We start from the raw sequence: 16,747 nt of genomic DNA, 5'->3' as shown, positions 1-16,747 counted from the left end.
ATGCATATGTATGTGTTCATGCATGCATTCATGTAAAATATTGCTCTTACAAGCAATATTTTACATGCATACATGAACACATCTAACATGAGGCAAAAGCAAGAAGAGGACCCTGCTCCACACAGTCGATGGTGTTCTCACAGGAGTTTCTAAACTAATTATAGCTCGTTTCTCGCGAGTATCCTACAGGTTTCATTCCATTTGAGGTCGCTGTTTTCCCAGTTGATAAACTCGTCGGCGGTGATCCTGTTACCTGCCTGCCTCCATTTTGTGTTGGACGGCCCAGTTCCGGGTTTCCGAGAAGCGACAGAAACAGTTGATAAGCGAGAGTCTCGCTTTACTTGCTGGTCAACGGGAGAGCAGAATAAAAAGTATATGAAAATAGGATATAAACTGGAGTTACGCGCACCTCGAATTAGCTTTTGCACCTAAATATAACTTGTTTACAGCCATAGTTAAGACGCCAGCAAAATTTCACTTGACAGCTGTCGCGAGTAAACAGTAACTTAGCTAGCAAGCTAACTTTGGGTATTGGATTTAGTTGATTTCGCTAGCAAGCTAATTTAGCTGCTAGTGTCCCCCAGTTTTTATTAGATTTTCTTCGCAAGTAACCAAGAGAGCCACCTACTGCCTGGGATTGTGTTAACTAGCAAACTTGCCACAACTGCAGTTTCCATTCATGTTGTTATTGAAGACGAGACTCACAATCCTTCGAGACAGGGTAAGTCACTGCCAATCCACCCAGCTAGTTAGATCAACATGTTATCCAGATAATAACTAGTTAACTCACTTGATATACATGTTTACCGAGATTGCTACATCAATTCAAACAATGTCCAGTTAGGTAGTTCAACTTTTAGGCCAAGAGGAAGGAATTGCATTTAAATTTATTTTATAACTTACATGTTTTTGGAATCGCTCACCTGGCACCTATTGTAGATTGACAGAGCGTGCGTAGACATTGGCTAGCGACCCGAGACCATTTCTGATTTGGAATGTTGCCTTATCAAATCTGTGACATTTTCTGCATATCAGAAAGTGAAATTGAAGTGACACTTCTGACTCAGGCCTGCTCGGTTTAGGGTTGCTAGTTTGTGTTTAATATGACGTTAGGCCCAAAATAGTTACGGACATTGGCACTTTTTTTTTTACTCCTAGTTTATTTCCCCGTCCACAAAAACATCAAACTAACTCAATTGGTCACATATTAGGTTAGAGAAGGAGCTGAACACCTCCCCTACCCTGCAAGAATGTCATAATCCTTTGTCTGAGGTTTTAACATTGTAGTCTATTGGCAATTCTCCAAGTAGGCGCATGTACAGGTGGTAACTACCAAAATAATGAAAACACTACAGTAAATCAAGAATGCAAAGTATATTGAAAGCAAGTGCTTCCATACAGGTGTGGTTCCTGAGTTAGTTAAGCAATTAACGTCCCATCATGCTTAGGGATGTACAAAAATGCTGGGCAGGCCATTATTTTGTCGACCATGGCTATGGATGGTCGACAAAGGATGACCATGCCCCGTGTGGAAGCAGTAGTGGTCACTGAATGGTGTGATGAGCATGAAAATGATGTTAACCATATGCCATGCCTGCCTCAGTCACCAGATCTCAACACGATTGAACATTTATGCGAGATTCTAGAGACATTTTGATTGACATAAATGGTTGGTGCCGGTAGTGCAAAAAAAACAATAACATAAAATCTTGTCAATGGATGAAATGTGAAGTGGCGGGCCGTGCTGTCCACTCTCGGTTTCTCTCACTCGAGGTAGCAACTTACAATGGCTGCTGCATTTCTGTTCCTTATCGCCTCACTGGCAAGCTCACCCGATGACATTCCATTTGTTTTCCTCTTCTGTGAAAACCTGTTCAAACACTCTTAACTCCATTCCACAAGCTACCTGTTTAGGGTGAGTGAAGGAGGGTGGGGTTTGCTGCCTAGCTGAACGTGCTGTATGTCTGTATCCACAATGAGCTCAGCTCAGCCCAGCCAACCAACTGGTTTTGGGAGCTCTACTGAGCTGAATCATTCTAGAGTGAGTATATGCATGTAGAATTAGAGAATAGTTGTTTTCAGTGTGGTCCATGCCACCATTGTAGTCAACAGCTACAAATAGAGGTGAATTTGTAATGGTCTTTGAACAGAGGTTCCAATGATATCTTGACTCACCTGAATTCAATACAGTCCACCAATGTCAAACATGACACTACAAGGATGTACAATTTTACTCTGACCCCAGTTTAGTTCAGGAGTGTATATTTTTGACCTTGTTGTGTGTATTTGACTGAGCCCGAGTCTCTCCTCTGTCTTGTTTCGCAGGAGTCTGAGAGTGTACCCAGAGCTGAGACGGTGAACAAACCTCCTCCCCAAGGTGCCCACAGAGGGACAGGATGCCCGTTCCTCCTCCTCCCCCTCCTCCTCCAGGTCCCCCTCCTCCCCCCACCTTCAACCAGGTCAGTCCAGCTCTTAAACTGATGTTCAAAACATGACAAAACTCACAAGTCCCCTGAAGGGTTTCTAGAGATTCATAACTGCATGATAAAATAACTGAAGTCACTCATTATTTGCTGTTGTGTTGGGGCGGCAGCGTAGCCTAGTGGTTAGAGTGTTGGACTAGTAACCGGAAGGTTGCAAGTTCAAACCCCCAAGCTGACAAGGTACAAATTTGTCGTTCTGCCCCTGAACAGGCAGTTAACCCACTGTTCCGAGGCCATCATTGAAAATAAGAATTTGTTCTTAACTGACTTGCCTGGTTAAATAAAGGTAAAAAAAAATAAAAATAAATAAGGATGATTCGACACCTGCTGGTGTTAGATACTATGTCAAATATGTTATTATGCCCACATTTCCCAAAGTATGATTTCTAGGGTTGCGATGCCATGTTTATAGAGGATGCAGTTTTTACATTTTAAACAAATCCAAACACAAACCAAAAAATGTCTGAGCTGACTAAACACACACCCATGCAGGCACCATGTGGATTACTATCAACTTGCACCATAATGCTGCATTGCCATCTATTGTATCTGTTGCTATAACGGCGGTACCTTATGCAGTTCATGTTATTATCTTTGGCATGGTCAACCTAACTAACATGGTGGTTTGCTCATATCCTTTCCTCAGGCGAACACTACAGCACCTAAGTTGAATCGGGATGAGGCGAAGGGGAGAGGAGCGTTGCTCTCTGATATCTCCAAAGGAGCCAGGCTGAAGAAGGTTGGAGTGGTCCATGACAGAAGTGCACCTGTTATAGAGAGTAAGTAGCATAAGAAACCTATAGGAGATAGAACAATCAACAATGTCAATGCAAGCATTATCATTACAACAGTGTAACAAGGACATTTGTACCTCTGCTTTCCCCAGAACCAAAGGAAAGTGGTGGAGGTGGTAGAGGAGGTGGAGGAGGGAGCAGTGGTGGGCCAGGGGGAGGCCTTTTCGCTGGGGGCATGCCAAAACTACGATCAGTTGGAGCTGGAGGTAAGCAGAACTCACTACATATGATTACAATGTAAATGGGGCCCTGTAAACTCAGCTTTATTTTTTGCCTGGTTCTGTTTAGTTTTTAAATGTGTTTCTCCAGGCCTCCCGAGTGGCACAGTGGTCTCAGGCACTGCATCGCAGTTTCTAACTGTGCCACTAGAGATCCTGGTTTGAGTCCAGGCTCTGTCACAGCCATCCGTGACCGGGAGACCCATGGGGCGGCAAACAATTGGCCCAGCGTCGTCTGCGTTAGGGGAGGGTTTGGCCGGCAGGGATGTCCTTGTCCCATCACGCTCTAGCAACTCCTGTGGCGGGCCGGGCTCAATGCACGCTGACACGGTCGCCAGGTGCATGGTGTTTCCTCTGAGACATCGGTGTGACTGTCTTCCGGGTTAAGCGGGCATTGTGTCAAGAAGCGGTGCAGCTTGGTTGGGTCGTGTTTCGGAGGGCGCTTGGCTCTCGACCTTCGCCTCTCCCGAATCCGTACGGGAGCGATGAGACCGTAACTACCAATTGGAAATAGGGGAGAAAAAGGGGTAAAAAAATATTTTTTTATTTTTCAAGGTTTCTGTTTTCCCACATTTTTTTTCAAGCTTGCACAATGCAGAAATAGCTCTGCCATTTCCCACTTGCTACGATTCTAATAGTCAAATCTAATTTTATTTGTCACATGCGCGGAATACAACAGGACCTTATCGTGAAATGCTTACATACCAACAATTTAGTTCAATAAATAGTTATGAAAATATTTACCAAATGATTGCCTAATTTCAAGCAAGTATAGTGTAGAGAATCATTGTACCATCTAAACTGCTGTGAAATCTTTTCCATTCCCAGAAAGATGCTGTTTGAAGCTGGTGTAAAAGACTCAAAAACAAAACTTAAGAACGGGAAGCATAGAAAGATCTACCACTTTATAAACTTGCTTTCAATGAGATTGACATATCTATAACTCACATTTCTATGTGAATTTGGTCAGGTTGCCCCCAAAAAGTGACATATTCCAGCTTCAATAGAAAAAGAACCAAATTAAATTTTCTAAGTCCACAGCAATGCTTATTTAGATTTTTTGGTGTAGTTTAATGCAAGTTCGCACCAGCAAGAGACTGTTTGGTTAGCAGCTTTTCTGTTGTGCTCGTAATTTGAGTTTGCAAAACAAATGGCCACTGGATTGATGCAAATAATCATGATATCATTCTGCCAGATAGGCATAGGCTACTTTGTAGTTAACGTTTAATTGAGATCTCCACCAGAAGAAGGTTATCATTAGCATCATCGCTAACGGCTACACAAAGTGCGCGCACACAAACACTTACGGCCATTTCTGTGTCATTTCAGAAAGTTGCATGAAAATACAAATCACTGGTGCATTAATTTGGGTAAATGTATGACTAAGTTCAATACATTTAGTTTATTTCCAACTAAGTTCAATACATTTTTGAATATTGTTGAACTCCATTTTGTCTGGATTCCGTGATTCCGCCCGTGTTCTCTACAACATGGATTTCATTGGGCCCTATATAAATATGCTACTATAAATATACTGCAAAAAGAGACTGGCACCCGGGCTACTGGTTGTTCTACATTTGCCATAAAGCTTGATGTGTGTGTGTGTGTGAGTGAAAGTATATGAATGGGTGTATTTATGCATAGTGTTCTAAAATGTGTGTTTCTATGCTTTCCTTCCAGACGCCTCAGTGGGCAGATCCGCCCTGCGTCCCCCAGGCTCCAGACCTGCAGCCCCCGGTCCACCCCAGGCCGATCTACCTCCCCCTCCCCAGGAGACAAACCCTCCCCAAGAGACAAACCCTCCCCCCCTGAGCCCCAGCGCTCCCACCGCCCCTCTCTCCCCGACATCTCCCGCCCCCCGACCAGTGCCAGCTCCTCCCACTCCTCCACTGGGGGCATGAAGCACAGTACTTCAGGCTCAGCTCCGCCCCCTCCTTCAGGTATGAAACACAGCACATCAGCCCCACCCGTTCCACCTTCTTCGACAGGGGGCTTGAAGCCCAGCACATCCGCCCCAGCTCCTCCCCCGCCGTTTAACCGAGGTGGTTACCGCAGCAATGCCCCGTCAACCCCGCAACAAAAGGCCCCAGTAGGCCCCAACAACAGCCGGGAGAAGCCCCTCCCCCCGCCACCTCAAAGAGGCCCGGCTCCGCCCAGCTCTGGTCCCCCTCCTTCATCGAGACCGCCTCCTTCCTCCACGCGGCCACCCACTGGGGGGTCCTCGGTGCCCCCTCCGCCCCCGCCTTACAGGCAACCCTCTGGGGGCACCTCCAACGGCCCCATGGGGCACCCTGTTGGAGATGGGGCTCCGAAACTTCCCCAGAGGCACAACTCACTGCACAAGAAGAACTCCTCAGGCGGCAGCTACGGCGGACGCAATCATGCACCTCCTCCACCCCCCTCGCCATCTGCAGGACCTCCAGGGGTTGGCAGACCACCCCCACCCGCCAGGGAGCCCCCCAGCAAGAGATCAGGTACTGGAACACAGTTCAATGTTTGTATTGGGGCGCCATTAGTCTTATCAAGGGACTGCTGTCACAAAGGGTAATGACCTTTTCCAAACCAATCCTTTCTTCCACACACAAGTTCATGGTCTGAAAGGAAATGATGGGTAGTAGCCATAGTCTTAGACATGTCAACATTGTATATGTCCCACTATGGTGTCAGAGCATGGGCAGTGCCATTGAGTCAATTTTCTTCTACTACTTCTATGAGTTGGCAAACAAACTGAAAGGGGGCATACTGCTACCTTTAGTGTGTTGTTGGAACGGGTATGAAGCCAAGGTTGCTGATTTACTGCCACCTGCAGTTATGGAACGTTTGCTCACAAGTATGCAGTGCATTCGGAAAGTATTCTGACCCCTTGACTTCATCCACATTTTGTTACGTTACGGCCTTATTCTAAAATGGATTGAATTGTTTTTTCCTCCTCATCAATCTACACACCATATCCCATAATGACAAAGCAAAAACAGATTTTCAGAAATGTTAGAAAATTCATACATTTAAATATCAAATTTACATAAGTATTCAGACCCTTTACTCAGTACTTTGTTGAACCACCTTTGGCAGCGATTACAAAGTATTCAGACCCCTTAACTTTTTCCACTGTTACATTACAGCCTTGTTCTAAAATTGATTCAATTACAATCTACACACAATCTACACGCAAATGTATTAATAATAAAAAACAGAAATACCTTTATTTAAATAAGTATTCAGACCCTTTGCTATGAGACTTGAAATTGCGCTCCGGTGCATCCTGTTTCCATTGATCATCATTGAGATGTTTCTACAACTTGATTTGGAGTCCACATTTGGTAAATTCAATTGATTGGACATGATTTGGAAAGGCACACACACCTGTCTATATAAGGTCCCATAGTTGACAGTGCATGTCAATGCAAAAACCAAGCCATGAGGTCAAAGGAATAGTCCGCAGAGCTCAGAGACAGGATTGTCAAGGCACAGATCTGGGGAAGGATACCAAAAAAACATGCACAGTATTGAAGGTCCCCAAGAACACAGTGGCCTCCCATCTTTCTTAAATGTAAGAAGTTTGGATCCACCAAGCATCTTCCTAGAGCTGGCAGCCCAGCCAAACTGAGCAATCGGGGGAGAAATGCCGTGGTCAGGGAAGTGACCAAGAACACAACGATCACTCTGTCAGAGTGATCTCTGTGGAGATGGGAGAATCTTCCAGAAGGACAACCATCTCTGCAGCACTACACCTATCAGGCCTTTATAGTAGAGTGGCTAGACTGAAGCCACTCCTCAGTAAAAGGCACATGACAGCCCACTTGGAGTTTGCCAGAAGGCACCGAAAGACTCTGACCATGAGAAACAAGATTCTCTGGTCTGATGATTCTTGGCTTGAGTGCCGAGTGTCACGTCTGGAGGAAACCTGGCACCATCCCTACGATGAAGCATGGTGGTGGCAGCATCATGCTGTGGGGATGTTTTCTGTGGCAGGGACTGGGAGACTAGTCAGGATCGAGGGAAAGATGAACGGAGCAAAGTACAGAGAGATCCTTGATGAAAACCTGCTCCAGAGCGCTCAGTACCTCAGACAGGACAACTACCCTAAGCACACAGCCAAGACAATGCAGGAGTGGCTTCGGAGCAAGTCTTTGAATGTCCTTGAGTGGCCCAGCCAGAGGCCGGACTTGAACCCAATCGAACATCTCTGGAGACCGGAAAATAGCTTGAGAGGATCTGCAGAGAAGAATGGGAGAAACTCCCCAAATACAGGTGCATCATTCCCAAGAAGTCTCAAGACTGTAATTTGCTGCCAAAGGTGTTTCAACAAAGTACTGAGTAAAGGGTCTAAATACATATGTTAATGTGATATTTTTTACAAATTTGCAAAAATGTCTAAACCTGTTTTTGCTTTGTTGTTAAGGGGTATTGTGTGTAGATTGAGGGGTGGGGGGACAATTTTTAATACATTTTAGATTAAGGCTGTAACGTAACAAATGTGGAGAAAGTCAAGGGGTCTGAATACTTTTCGAATGCGCTATACCACTTCCGTTTACTGTAGAGTACAGTACATACATTTTTCAGAAAGCTACAGGTTGGAAGGGATATGTTTGCTCCTTAATTGCTGCTATGTGATTATTTTAATCAGGCATCATCATGGTCTTACTATTGCGTGTGTTTGTTTGCTACCGATGCAGCCCCTTCTGCACCCAATCCTGGGTCACGAAACGGGGGTGGTGGGCAAGCCCCTCTTCCCCCGCCCCCTACCGGATCCACAGTGCTGTCACTCCCAACACCACCTCCTCGGAGCCACCCCACCACACCCGGGGGCCCAGGCCCCCTCCACCCCCTTCATCTTCCTCCCGCACCGGACCCCCGCCGCCTCCCCCGCCCTTCCGTAACGGACACTCCTCTTCCTCCAAGTCCAATATAGGTGAGTCAGGACAGACTCATTTCCTCCTGTCTCCCAGTCCTGGTCGTCAGTGTCCCCTGTACATTCTGGTTTTCATGCAAGTCACTTTGTTTGATTAATATGATGTGATTGCTGGCTTTTCATCGCTTTAGAATCTATCTTGTGTTGAGTATTGGCCTCAACAGCCCTGAACACGGTCTACTTTGGAACACGATGGCCAGTTGTTAGTTCTCAAACCAACAGACATGTTGGAGACACTAGTAGCCTAGTTGTTGTTGGTAGTAGATTGTCAGGTATTATAGCCCCATATTCAAATGCCAGCTCAGTAATGCAAATGTTCCTCTTGTATTGTGACCAACCCAGAGCATTCATAGAGTTCATAGATTGCACAGTCAAATTAAAGTTTCCAGGAGAACTGACCATTGTGCATGGCATTTATTAATGGAAATGGAAATGACTAGAGCAAGCTCGAGAAGTCAAAAATACATGACTTCTAATGAGTTTATATGCTGGACCAATGTTACTGTACTTTATTCATTCTATTACTGTACTAAGGTATTGGCCTTCATTTTGTGCTAGTTTAGTGTTATCTTGATTTACAATGTTGTGTTGACCCTTTACCTTTCTGAACCCTCAGAGGATTTTGAGTCCAAGTTTGACTTCCACCCAGTGGAGGACTTCCCACCCCCTGAGGAATATAGGAATTTCACCAAGATCTACCCCAGCAAAAGCAATAAACCTGGACCAGGTACAGGCTTAGGCTTAATTCATTCTCCACACCACTGTTTTTGGAGTTAAGAACTGACCTGATGTACCCTTTTGTTTCCTCTACGTCCTGTAGGCATGTTCCGGGGAGTACCTCCAGCGCCACCAGTGGCAAGGTGAACTATGGAATTCAGGACCAAAGGACTTTAATGAGTCACTCGGTCTAATCAGAGGACGTTCAGGGGAGTGGCACGACACTTGAAACACACACAGGCCTAAACATAGACACTTTACATGACTAGCCGGAAACAAGTCAACCCCCAAACACTATAGAAAGTTCACTAGTCTTGTTCGACGCTACTTTTTTTTTTACAAATCCCTACACTACCAGTTGCTCTCTTTTCCACAAACACTTCAGACACTTCTGTTTCAGCATGATCGAACAAAACCGCTGGGGAACTGACCTGTTTGACTGTGCTGTGGTCATAAGCCCAATCTTTCTGCAACATGGGGGGGTGGCGTTGCATTCATTCTACTTTATAGCAGCAGGACCAACTAAGAATTCTGCATTCCATCTTTTGAAATGTGTGCATAATCCACGATGATGATGATGATGATTTCCTGCGATATATGAATTAATGTTTTTTTTAAATGTTCTATCGTTAACCGCAGTGACTGTGTCGTCTGTAGGACAATATAGGGGACACACAAACATCTGCAAAAATGCGTTGGGTGTCAATTGGTATCTATAGTATGTGGTGTGTTTTCTCTAGTTTTTTTTTATTTTTAAATGCCGCGCTTCCAGTGCCCTGAGGAGAAGGTGTGGAATAGAATTCTCTCCTACCTTGATGTGCCAATAGTTGGGTGGAGTAGAATGAGGGGCTTCTAACACTTAGGGAAGCTGTTGTTTTCGTCACACAGAAATGGCTTAGTTTTTTTGGTATGAAAGGGACAGGAGAAATTACTTGAATGCTTGTCATGTTGTGAGAGGGCGAGTCTTGATGACAGTGCGTGACACAGTGTCAAGACTGTGAGGGGCATTCCCATTTAGATCTTTTTTTGTGCTTCTTCATGGCATTGCTCTGTGGCAGCATAACAGCTTAACCGTGGCCCCTGTGAATACCATGTTTTTACACTAGAGGAGAACAGAAAGTGCTGCTCTGATCAGTTGCAGTCTAGATTTATCTGAAACGAAAAAATAAATGCATCTTCGTTTCGTCAACACTGCGACATTTTTCAGGGATCCATAATGCCGCTCCTCTTTAATGATTGTTAGCTGCCAAAGCTCCTTTACTTTATTGATCAAGGAAGGCATTTGGGAGTAGTGTATGAAATTCTACTTTCACTTTATTCAATGCTGTTCCTGTTTCTTTTCACAAGGGGGGCGATCATGGCTAAATTATTACCCTCATTCCTTTCTTTGGACCAAGGGTAGCTTTGCAGGGCTGTCAGTCATTCAACCCTGTCTTTCTGAAGTTCCTTCAAAGAACAAAAAAAATGTAATCTATTTTTTTGAAACTAGAATATTTGATTTTTACTGCTGGTGGCCCTTTGGAATGGACTGTATCCTGGCCAGAGGGAAACCATAATGCTTGAGTTTTTAATGCATTCCTATGCAAGGAATGATTTTGTTTGTATTCTCACTTCTCATTGGTAGCAACTAACCAAAAAGGAAACGCCTAAGTGCCAGAACAAGGTTGTAGGGTGAAGATGCTCCTAGGTGCTGATTTGGGGTCAGTTTTGTATTTTCCCTACTCATGTTTTAAGGTTAGGATTGGGGAAGGTAGTCTTATCCTAGATCTGTACCTAGGGGAAACTTCACCTGGAGCACCAGGGAAATGTTTGGGCAGAGTAGGCCCCAGAAATGTCATCATGGTGGATTTATATATATATATTTTTTGACTTAGGAGCTTCTTAATGCGTGATACCTAAACTGTCATTACATTGTAGCTTTGGGATTTCTGTCAGGATTCCACTACCGTGAAAGAGAACTACATGGACCAGCTACATGACAATAGATTAATTTTCTCTTCTCCATTCCTTTTATGTCGTCCTCAGGCTGGTTGTTGCCTTACACATCTATTGTCATACTTATCGGTACCAGTGCGTTTGATAAAAATAAAATTGAGTCTATTAAAAATGCAATAAATAATGTATATTTACATAAAGTATGAGAAATATGGTAATTGTAGTTATTGATATATTTTAATGTTTGTAAAAAGCTTGTAATATAGGGAGGAAATTGATTTAAAAGTTTAACAACAGTCCAGTTGTGGGCTTTGTCTGACAGCCAGAGAGACGGGTCTCTTTGCAGCACTTCTCTGTATGTCTGACCGTATGTATAACTTGTGTGATTGATGGATATGTTTAGTCTCACACAGATGACTCATTGACTGTGATTCTCATGTTCTCACCCTGTTCATTCCTGCCATGGTCATTTCACTTGTTAATCAACCATGTTTTATCATTTGAAATAAATATATGCTTTTGGGGGGAAAAGGGATACGTGATTGTTTTGGTGTCCATTGTATTTGACTCTTTATCACCATCTCTATCATCCATCTTTTAAGCTTCTTGCAGATGTAATTTATTGTAGAAGTTAACAATAATGATTGAAATAGCTTAGACAGAAACATAAAGGACTCATTTAGTTACTAATATATTTCGATACGTATGCCAGAGCACATATGCAGAAGTTTTAGTAATTCTCTCTAACTGCAACCAAGTTACTAACTACACCAGAGAATATTGTGTTAAGTTACACCAGACAATGCTGAATTTCCCGGGAGATTTCCAGTCCGCCAAAATATATATTATTGAAACTCCCGCCACCGTGTACTTGTGTGACGTAAACACTGACGCTACCTAACAATCGAAGAAGAACCAATGAGAGCCTGGGAAATAACAAAATGACACAAGAAGGACAAATCAGACCTTAGCTGCGGGAAGTCCAGCTGATTGGGGGAGGAGTTGTGGAGACATTTGGCGCAAGTTTTGTTTCTTAAGTCAGTCCGACTAGAGCGCGCCAGAGACCACACGAAATCCATCTAGACGACTAGCCGAATACCACTTAATCAAGAACTGAAATAAGGTAACACTACCTTCAATACATGTTTAAAACGTGTGAACTTGTAGCATTACGTTGGATTTAACGAGATCGTTTACATTTTTTTTGTCAGAGTTGGGGGGGGAATATATTGCGAGCGAGTTTCCGTAACATACTGGGGGGGGGATTCTTATCAGTCAAGTTTAACTAGCTAGTCAGATACAAAAAAAAAAAAAAAACAGTTTGTCGAAAACAGCAATACATATATTGCCTGTTTTCTTTGATTGTGGTATTTTACGCCATTTCAGTGTTTTTAATCATATTTGTGCTGTTGGCGCCACATGAGGACACGTATAGTTGTCGCCATTGAGTCTGCAGATACAGTAGTTACTGAGAATTCACACCATTTTGATGGCCCCGGAAAATGGCAAGTTGTTTGTTGCATTGTCAGTATACAATCGAACATTCGGGCGAACCTTTTGTAATGTTGACTTACAACAGTGCAACAACGGCACAAAGATCGCATACTCTTCTAAATCGTGGGAGTCATGCTTAGCAGTTATAACAGTAACTTGCGTGGAAAATACCGGAACTACTTGGATCAGGGTAGGCCTGATAGCTAGGATGGATGGTATCATTTACCATTAAGCGGTTCTGTACCTCTTCTGTGTTCACTCATTTCAAATCACTCTTGAACATAAGACACTTGTTTTTCTTGCAGTCAATCTATTCATGGGTGTTTGTCACAATGGCTGACCTTATCTCTTTCTTCCCCCTTCAGTCTTTTGAAAACCGGTCTGGACGCTATAGTGCTCACAGGGAAGATGCCCCGCACACGTTCCCAGGCTCAGCCTGTCCTCCAGTTCCCCAGACGCAAGTCCTCTGGGGTTGACTCAAAAAGCACCCCCTCCAAGAGCACATCCCAGCTGAAGGAGACCCAGTCCCTCTGCTCCGGGGGGGCTTCTAAACCGCAGTCCCTTCCAGAGAGGGCCCAGCTAACGCCCCTCTCCCATGGGCCCGTGGGCCTCAAAGACATAACTTTGTGCCCAAGAATACCCCTCAGCCCTCGCAAACGCACAGGTATGGGATTACTACTATACACAACTTTGAAAGTGTTTCACTGTCTAAAACTTTAGGCAGTTTGTGATTTTTACATATTCTGTGCAAGGTTTAAGCTCATAAACCACTGTGCTCAAAATCAAGTAATTATTTCAACTCTTGATGCAAACGTAAGGTGCTATCGAAAAGACAGACATGCTGTTTCTAACCTAACCATCTGTCTTCTGTGTGTTTCTCAGGAGATGAAAATGGCTGTAACCTCAGTGCCACCCTCCTGGGCTCTCCTCCCAAACAGCCCTGCCTTAACCTGGCCTCCCCCCGCAAGCTGGGCTTTGATGAGAACTCCCTCCTTCTATCCCCGAGGAGACTACTGACCCCCCTCTCCCCCAAACGGCAGCCCCTCTCCCCAACCTCCCGCCCCAGGGCCTCACCCAGCAGACTGCATGAGACCCCCAGTGGGAGCCCATCATGTCCACGATCAGAGAAGACCCCTGGGGTCCGCCTCTTTGCTGAAAGTAAGACATGTCTCTCACGCTCTCTTCCTCGTATCTTTTTCTCAAGTGCAAATGAAAAGCGTTAAACTCCAAAGACAAATGTGTGCCTTTATTTGATTTGCTCATTATTCTAAATGTTCACTTCATAGACTTAAGGCAGAGTATTAACCCATCTTCCGGTCCCTCTCTAGAGTCTAAATTCCACAGTGTGAAGCAGGCCCTCCACACTGCTGTCCCAGAGCGCCTGCTATCCCGGGAGGCCGAGAGGTCCTCCATCCGCTCCTTCCTGGAGGACAAGGCCCTGAAGGCCAGCCCGGCCAGCCTCTACATCTCTGGAGCCCCCGGCACCGGCAAGACGGCTTGCCTCAACTGTGTGTTGCAGGAGATGAAGGTTAGCGCCACTGTTTGCGCTTGCCTCCACTTTGTTGATGATGGGCTAATTGTTAGCATTAGCCTAGCATTGGAGTTGTTGCCTTGACAGGATTCCAACATTCATTAGCCTAATGTTGGTTCTTGAGTGGAACACAATACTCTAAAATGACTTTACAGTTCTACCATAAGGTGCAGAATCACTTAATTCCACCCTTTGTGTACAGCCCTGAACCCTGTGTAAATTGAACCTTATTGATTTCTCTTACATGAATTTAACTATTTCCTCTCTTGATCCAGGATGAGCTGAAGGAGATTCAGACGGTGGTGTTGAACTGTATGGCTCTACGTAGCTCCCACGCCATCTTCCCCTTGCTGGCAGAGAAGCTGGGGGCCTCCGGGGGCCACACCGACACCAAGCTGCAGAAACTGCTGACCAGCACAGGGCCCACTGTGTGAGTATCTTTAGCCCTGAACCAAAACTTAAATCACTTTTGCAAAGAGAAAAAAAGTTGTGTTTCGCTCTGAAGTTTTCATACATCTGTTCTGAATTGACACCCTAAAAAACAACATATATTTGAGAGAGGATTTACATTTTGCTGACTGATAAGTTCTCGCTTAACCTCCTTTCTCCTTCTCTCCCCAGTCTTCTAGTCCTGGATGAAATGGACCAGTTGGACAGCAAAGCCCAAGACGTTCTCTACACCATCTTTGAGTGGCCCTACCTGCCCAAGTCCCGCCTCTGTCTCATCGGTAAGAACAGTGTTAAACAATATACACTGTCTCTGAAGATTTCACCCGAAAACCCACACACACGTCTACCCATTTCTATATTTAAATTCCATCCAGTCAACTCTCTCATAGCCACTTCCTCATACGGGCTGTCCTTAGTCCTCCTGTATGCAGGCAGGTGTAATGACGGTCTTCCCATTCTAGGTATCGCCAACGCTCTGGACCTGACCGACAGGATCCTCCCCCGGCTGCAGGCCCTGCCTCGCTGTCGCCCCCAGCTGTTACACTTCCCCCCCTACAGCCGCCAGGAGCTCGCCGCCATCGTGCAGGACCGACTCGCACAGGTGTCCGGAGAAGGGTTACTGGACGCATCGGCTGTGCAGTTTTGTGCCAGGAAGGTGTCTGCTGTGTCGGGAGACGCACGCAAAGCTCTGGATATCTGCCGGTAAGGGAACGACTTGACTAAATAAACACTGTGTTAATACTAAATAACATGTTGGTTGCAATGCTGATGACTCAGGACACCTTTGGCTTGGCCATGAAAATAAATGTAAGATCAAATATGAGCAACCCCCCCCCCCCCCCCCCCCAAAAAAAATGTGCGTTTTTCTATGGCTTGTTATAGGTGGTCTTGGAAAGTTGGTATGGGAAGGAAGATACCTCGTCAGTTGTTTAACTGAATGCATTCAACTGAAATGTCTTCTGCGTTTAACCTGACCCCTCTGAATCGGAGAGGTGCGGAGGGCTGGCTTAATCGGCGTCTGGGGAACAGTGTGTTAACTGGTTGAAGTTTTGTTTGAGAACAAAGTAGTAGCATGACGCCGGTTCCTCTGTGTTACAGGAGAGCTGTAGAGCTTGTAGAATCTGACGACAGAAAGAAGGCCGCAGAAACGACAGCGTCTCGTGTGAGCGTGCCCCAGGTGGCCAGGGTGCTGTCGGCGGTGTACGGGGACCGCATGTCCTCCTCCGAGGGAGAGAGCTTCCCCCTCCAGCAGAAACTACTGGTCTGCTGTCTGCTACTGCTCACCCGCAACGGCAAAAACAAAGAGATCCCACTGGGCAAGGTGAGAGATGGGCACTGCATTGGCGCGAACACGATACTACCACCCAAAGTTTGTAAATTGAGAGCAAACATTTAGCTTGTTTCTTTTAATCATTTTCTAATACACCTTGATATACACAGTGTACAAAAGTTTTAGAACATCTGCTCTTTCCATGACAGACTGAAGGTGTTCCTAATGTTTTGTACACTCGGTGTGCGTTTAACATAGAAGTCTGGGTAGCTAGTCAGAATGAAAAGTGAAATACAGTTCATGTTTTCTCTTACACTGACCTGGTTACCACTGAAGGTCATTGGGTTGCTGAAGGTCAGTACCAATTCTTTCTCAAGTCTGACTCTTCTTCTCTACCCCCTCAGCTCCACGAGGTGTACAGCCGCCTGTGTGCCAAGAGGCAGGTGGGCGGCGTGGGCCAGGGCGAGTGCCTCTCCCTCTGCAGTCTGCTGGAGAGCCGGGGCATCTTCGCCCTGAAAAAAGCCAAGGAGGCTCGCCTCACCAAGGTTTCTCTGAAGATTGAGGAGAGGGACGTGGAGAATGCTCTGAAGGATCGCACCCTGCTGGGCAGCATCCTGACCTCTGGCCTACCATAACCTCTCACCCCAATGATATCAACTGACCCAGATTTATATTTGTGACTTATTTTTTTTGTTTTGGGATTCCTTTTTTTGTGTGTCGGATGATGCGTATCCAACTACGACTTCCTTTTTCAGAACAACGGGAAATGCAGCGATTTGTTACATTTTTATTAACAGATTAATATGGGCTAAACATTTCAAATGGTCAGCCAAACTGACTAGCTGCTTTTAACTTGAGTTTAAAATGCTCATTTTATTTTTTGGGGGGGTAAAAACCGTATGTACATTTATGTTGTAATAAATGAATGTACAAACTTTTTAAA

At 45.0% G+C, this 16,747-nt stretch overlaps 1 protein-coding gene, 1 non-coding gene and 1 pseudogene across 2 annotated transcripts; all 3 read left to right on the top strand.

Annotated features, from left to right (window-relative positions):
* Positions 1-269: 269 nt before the first annotated feature.
* LOC135523475 (WAS/WASL-interacting protein family member 2-like) lies at positions 270-11,594 on the top strand (annotated as a pseudogene).
* A 496-nt stretch (positions 11,595-12,090) lies between these two features.
* On the top strand, positions 12,091-16,747 carry LOC135520590 (cell division control protein 6 homolog). Its single transcript, XM_064946249.1, has 9 exons — positions 12,091-12,182; positions 12,919-13,217; positions 13,436-13,711; positions 13,882-14,081; positions 14,360-14,514; positions 14,706-14,812; positions 14,996-15,236; positions 15,633-15,855; positions 16,209-16,747. The coding sequence occupies exons 2-9, from the start codon at positions 12,962-12,964 to the stop codon at positions 16,437-16,439; spliced, it is 1,689 nt and encodes a 562-aa protein (XP_064802321.1). The 5' UTR covers positions 12,091-12,182; positions 12,919-12,961; the 3' UTR covers positions 16,440-16,747.
* On the top strand, positions 15,292-15,362 carry LOC135524954 (small nucleolar RNA SNORD58). The gene has a single exon (XR_010453050.1). It is a non-coding gene; the product is annotated as a small nucleolar RNA SNORD58 (small nucleolar RNA).

This window comes from Oncorhynchus masou, chromosome 4 (genome assembly GCF_036934945.1).
Source record: "Oncorhynchus masou masou isolate Uvic2021 chromosome 4, UVic_Omas_1.1, whole genome shotgun sequence".
In the NCBI taxonomy this organism is placed as follows: Eukaryota; Metazoa; Chordata; class Actinopteri; order Salmoniformes; family Salmonidae; genus Oncorhynchus; species Oncorhynchus masou.
This window is presented reverse-complemented; position numbering and strand designations above follow the sequence as displayed.

Excerpts from the sequence above, each read along its gene's own strand:
- LOC135520590 (XM_064946249.1), top strand. The coding sequence starts at position 12,962 with ATGCCCCGCACACGTTCCCAGGCTCAGCCTGTCCTCCAGTTCCCCAGA. Across the intron at positions 14,813-14,995 it reads GTCCCGCCTCTGTCTCATCG|GTATCGCCAACGCTCTGGAC; the intron begins GTAAGAACAGTG and ends TTCCCATTCTAG. Across the intron at positions 15,237-15,632 it reads AAAGCTCTGGATATCTGCCG|GAGAGCTGTAGAGCTTGTAG; the intron begins GTAAGGGAACGA and ends TCTGTGTTACAG.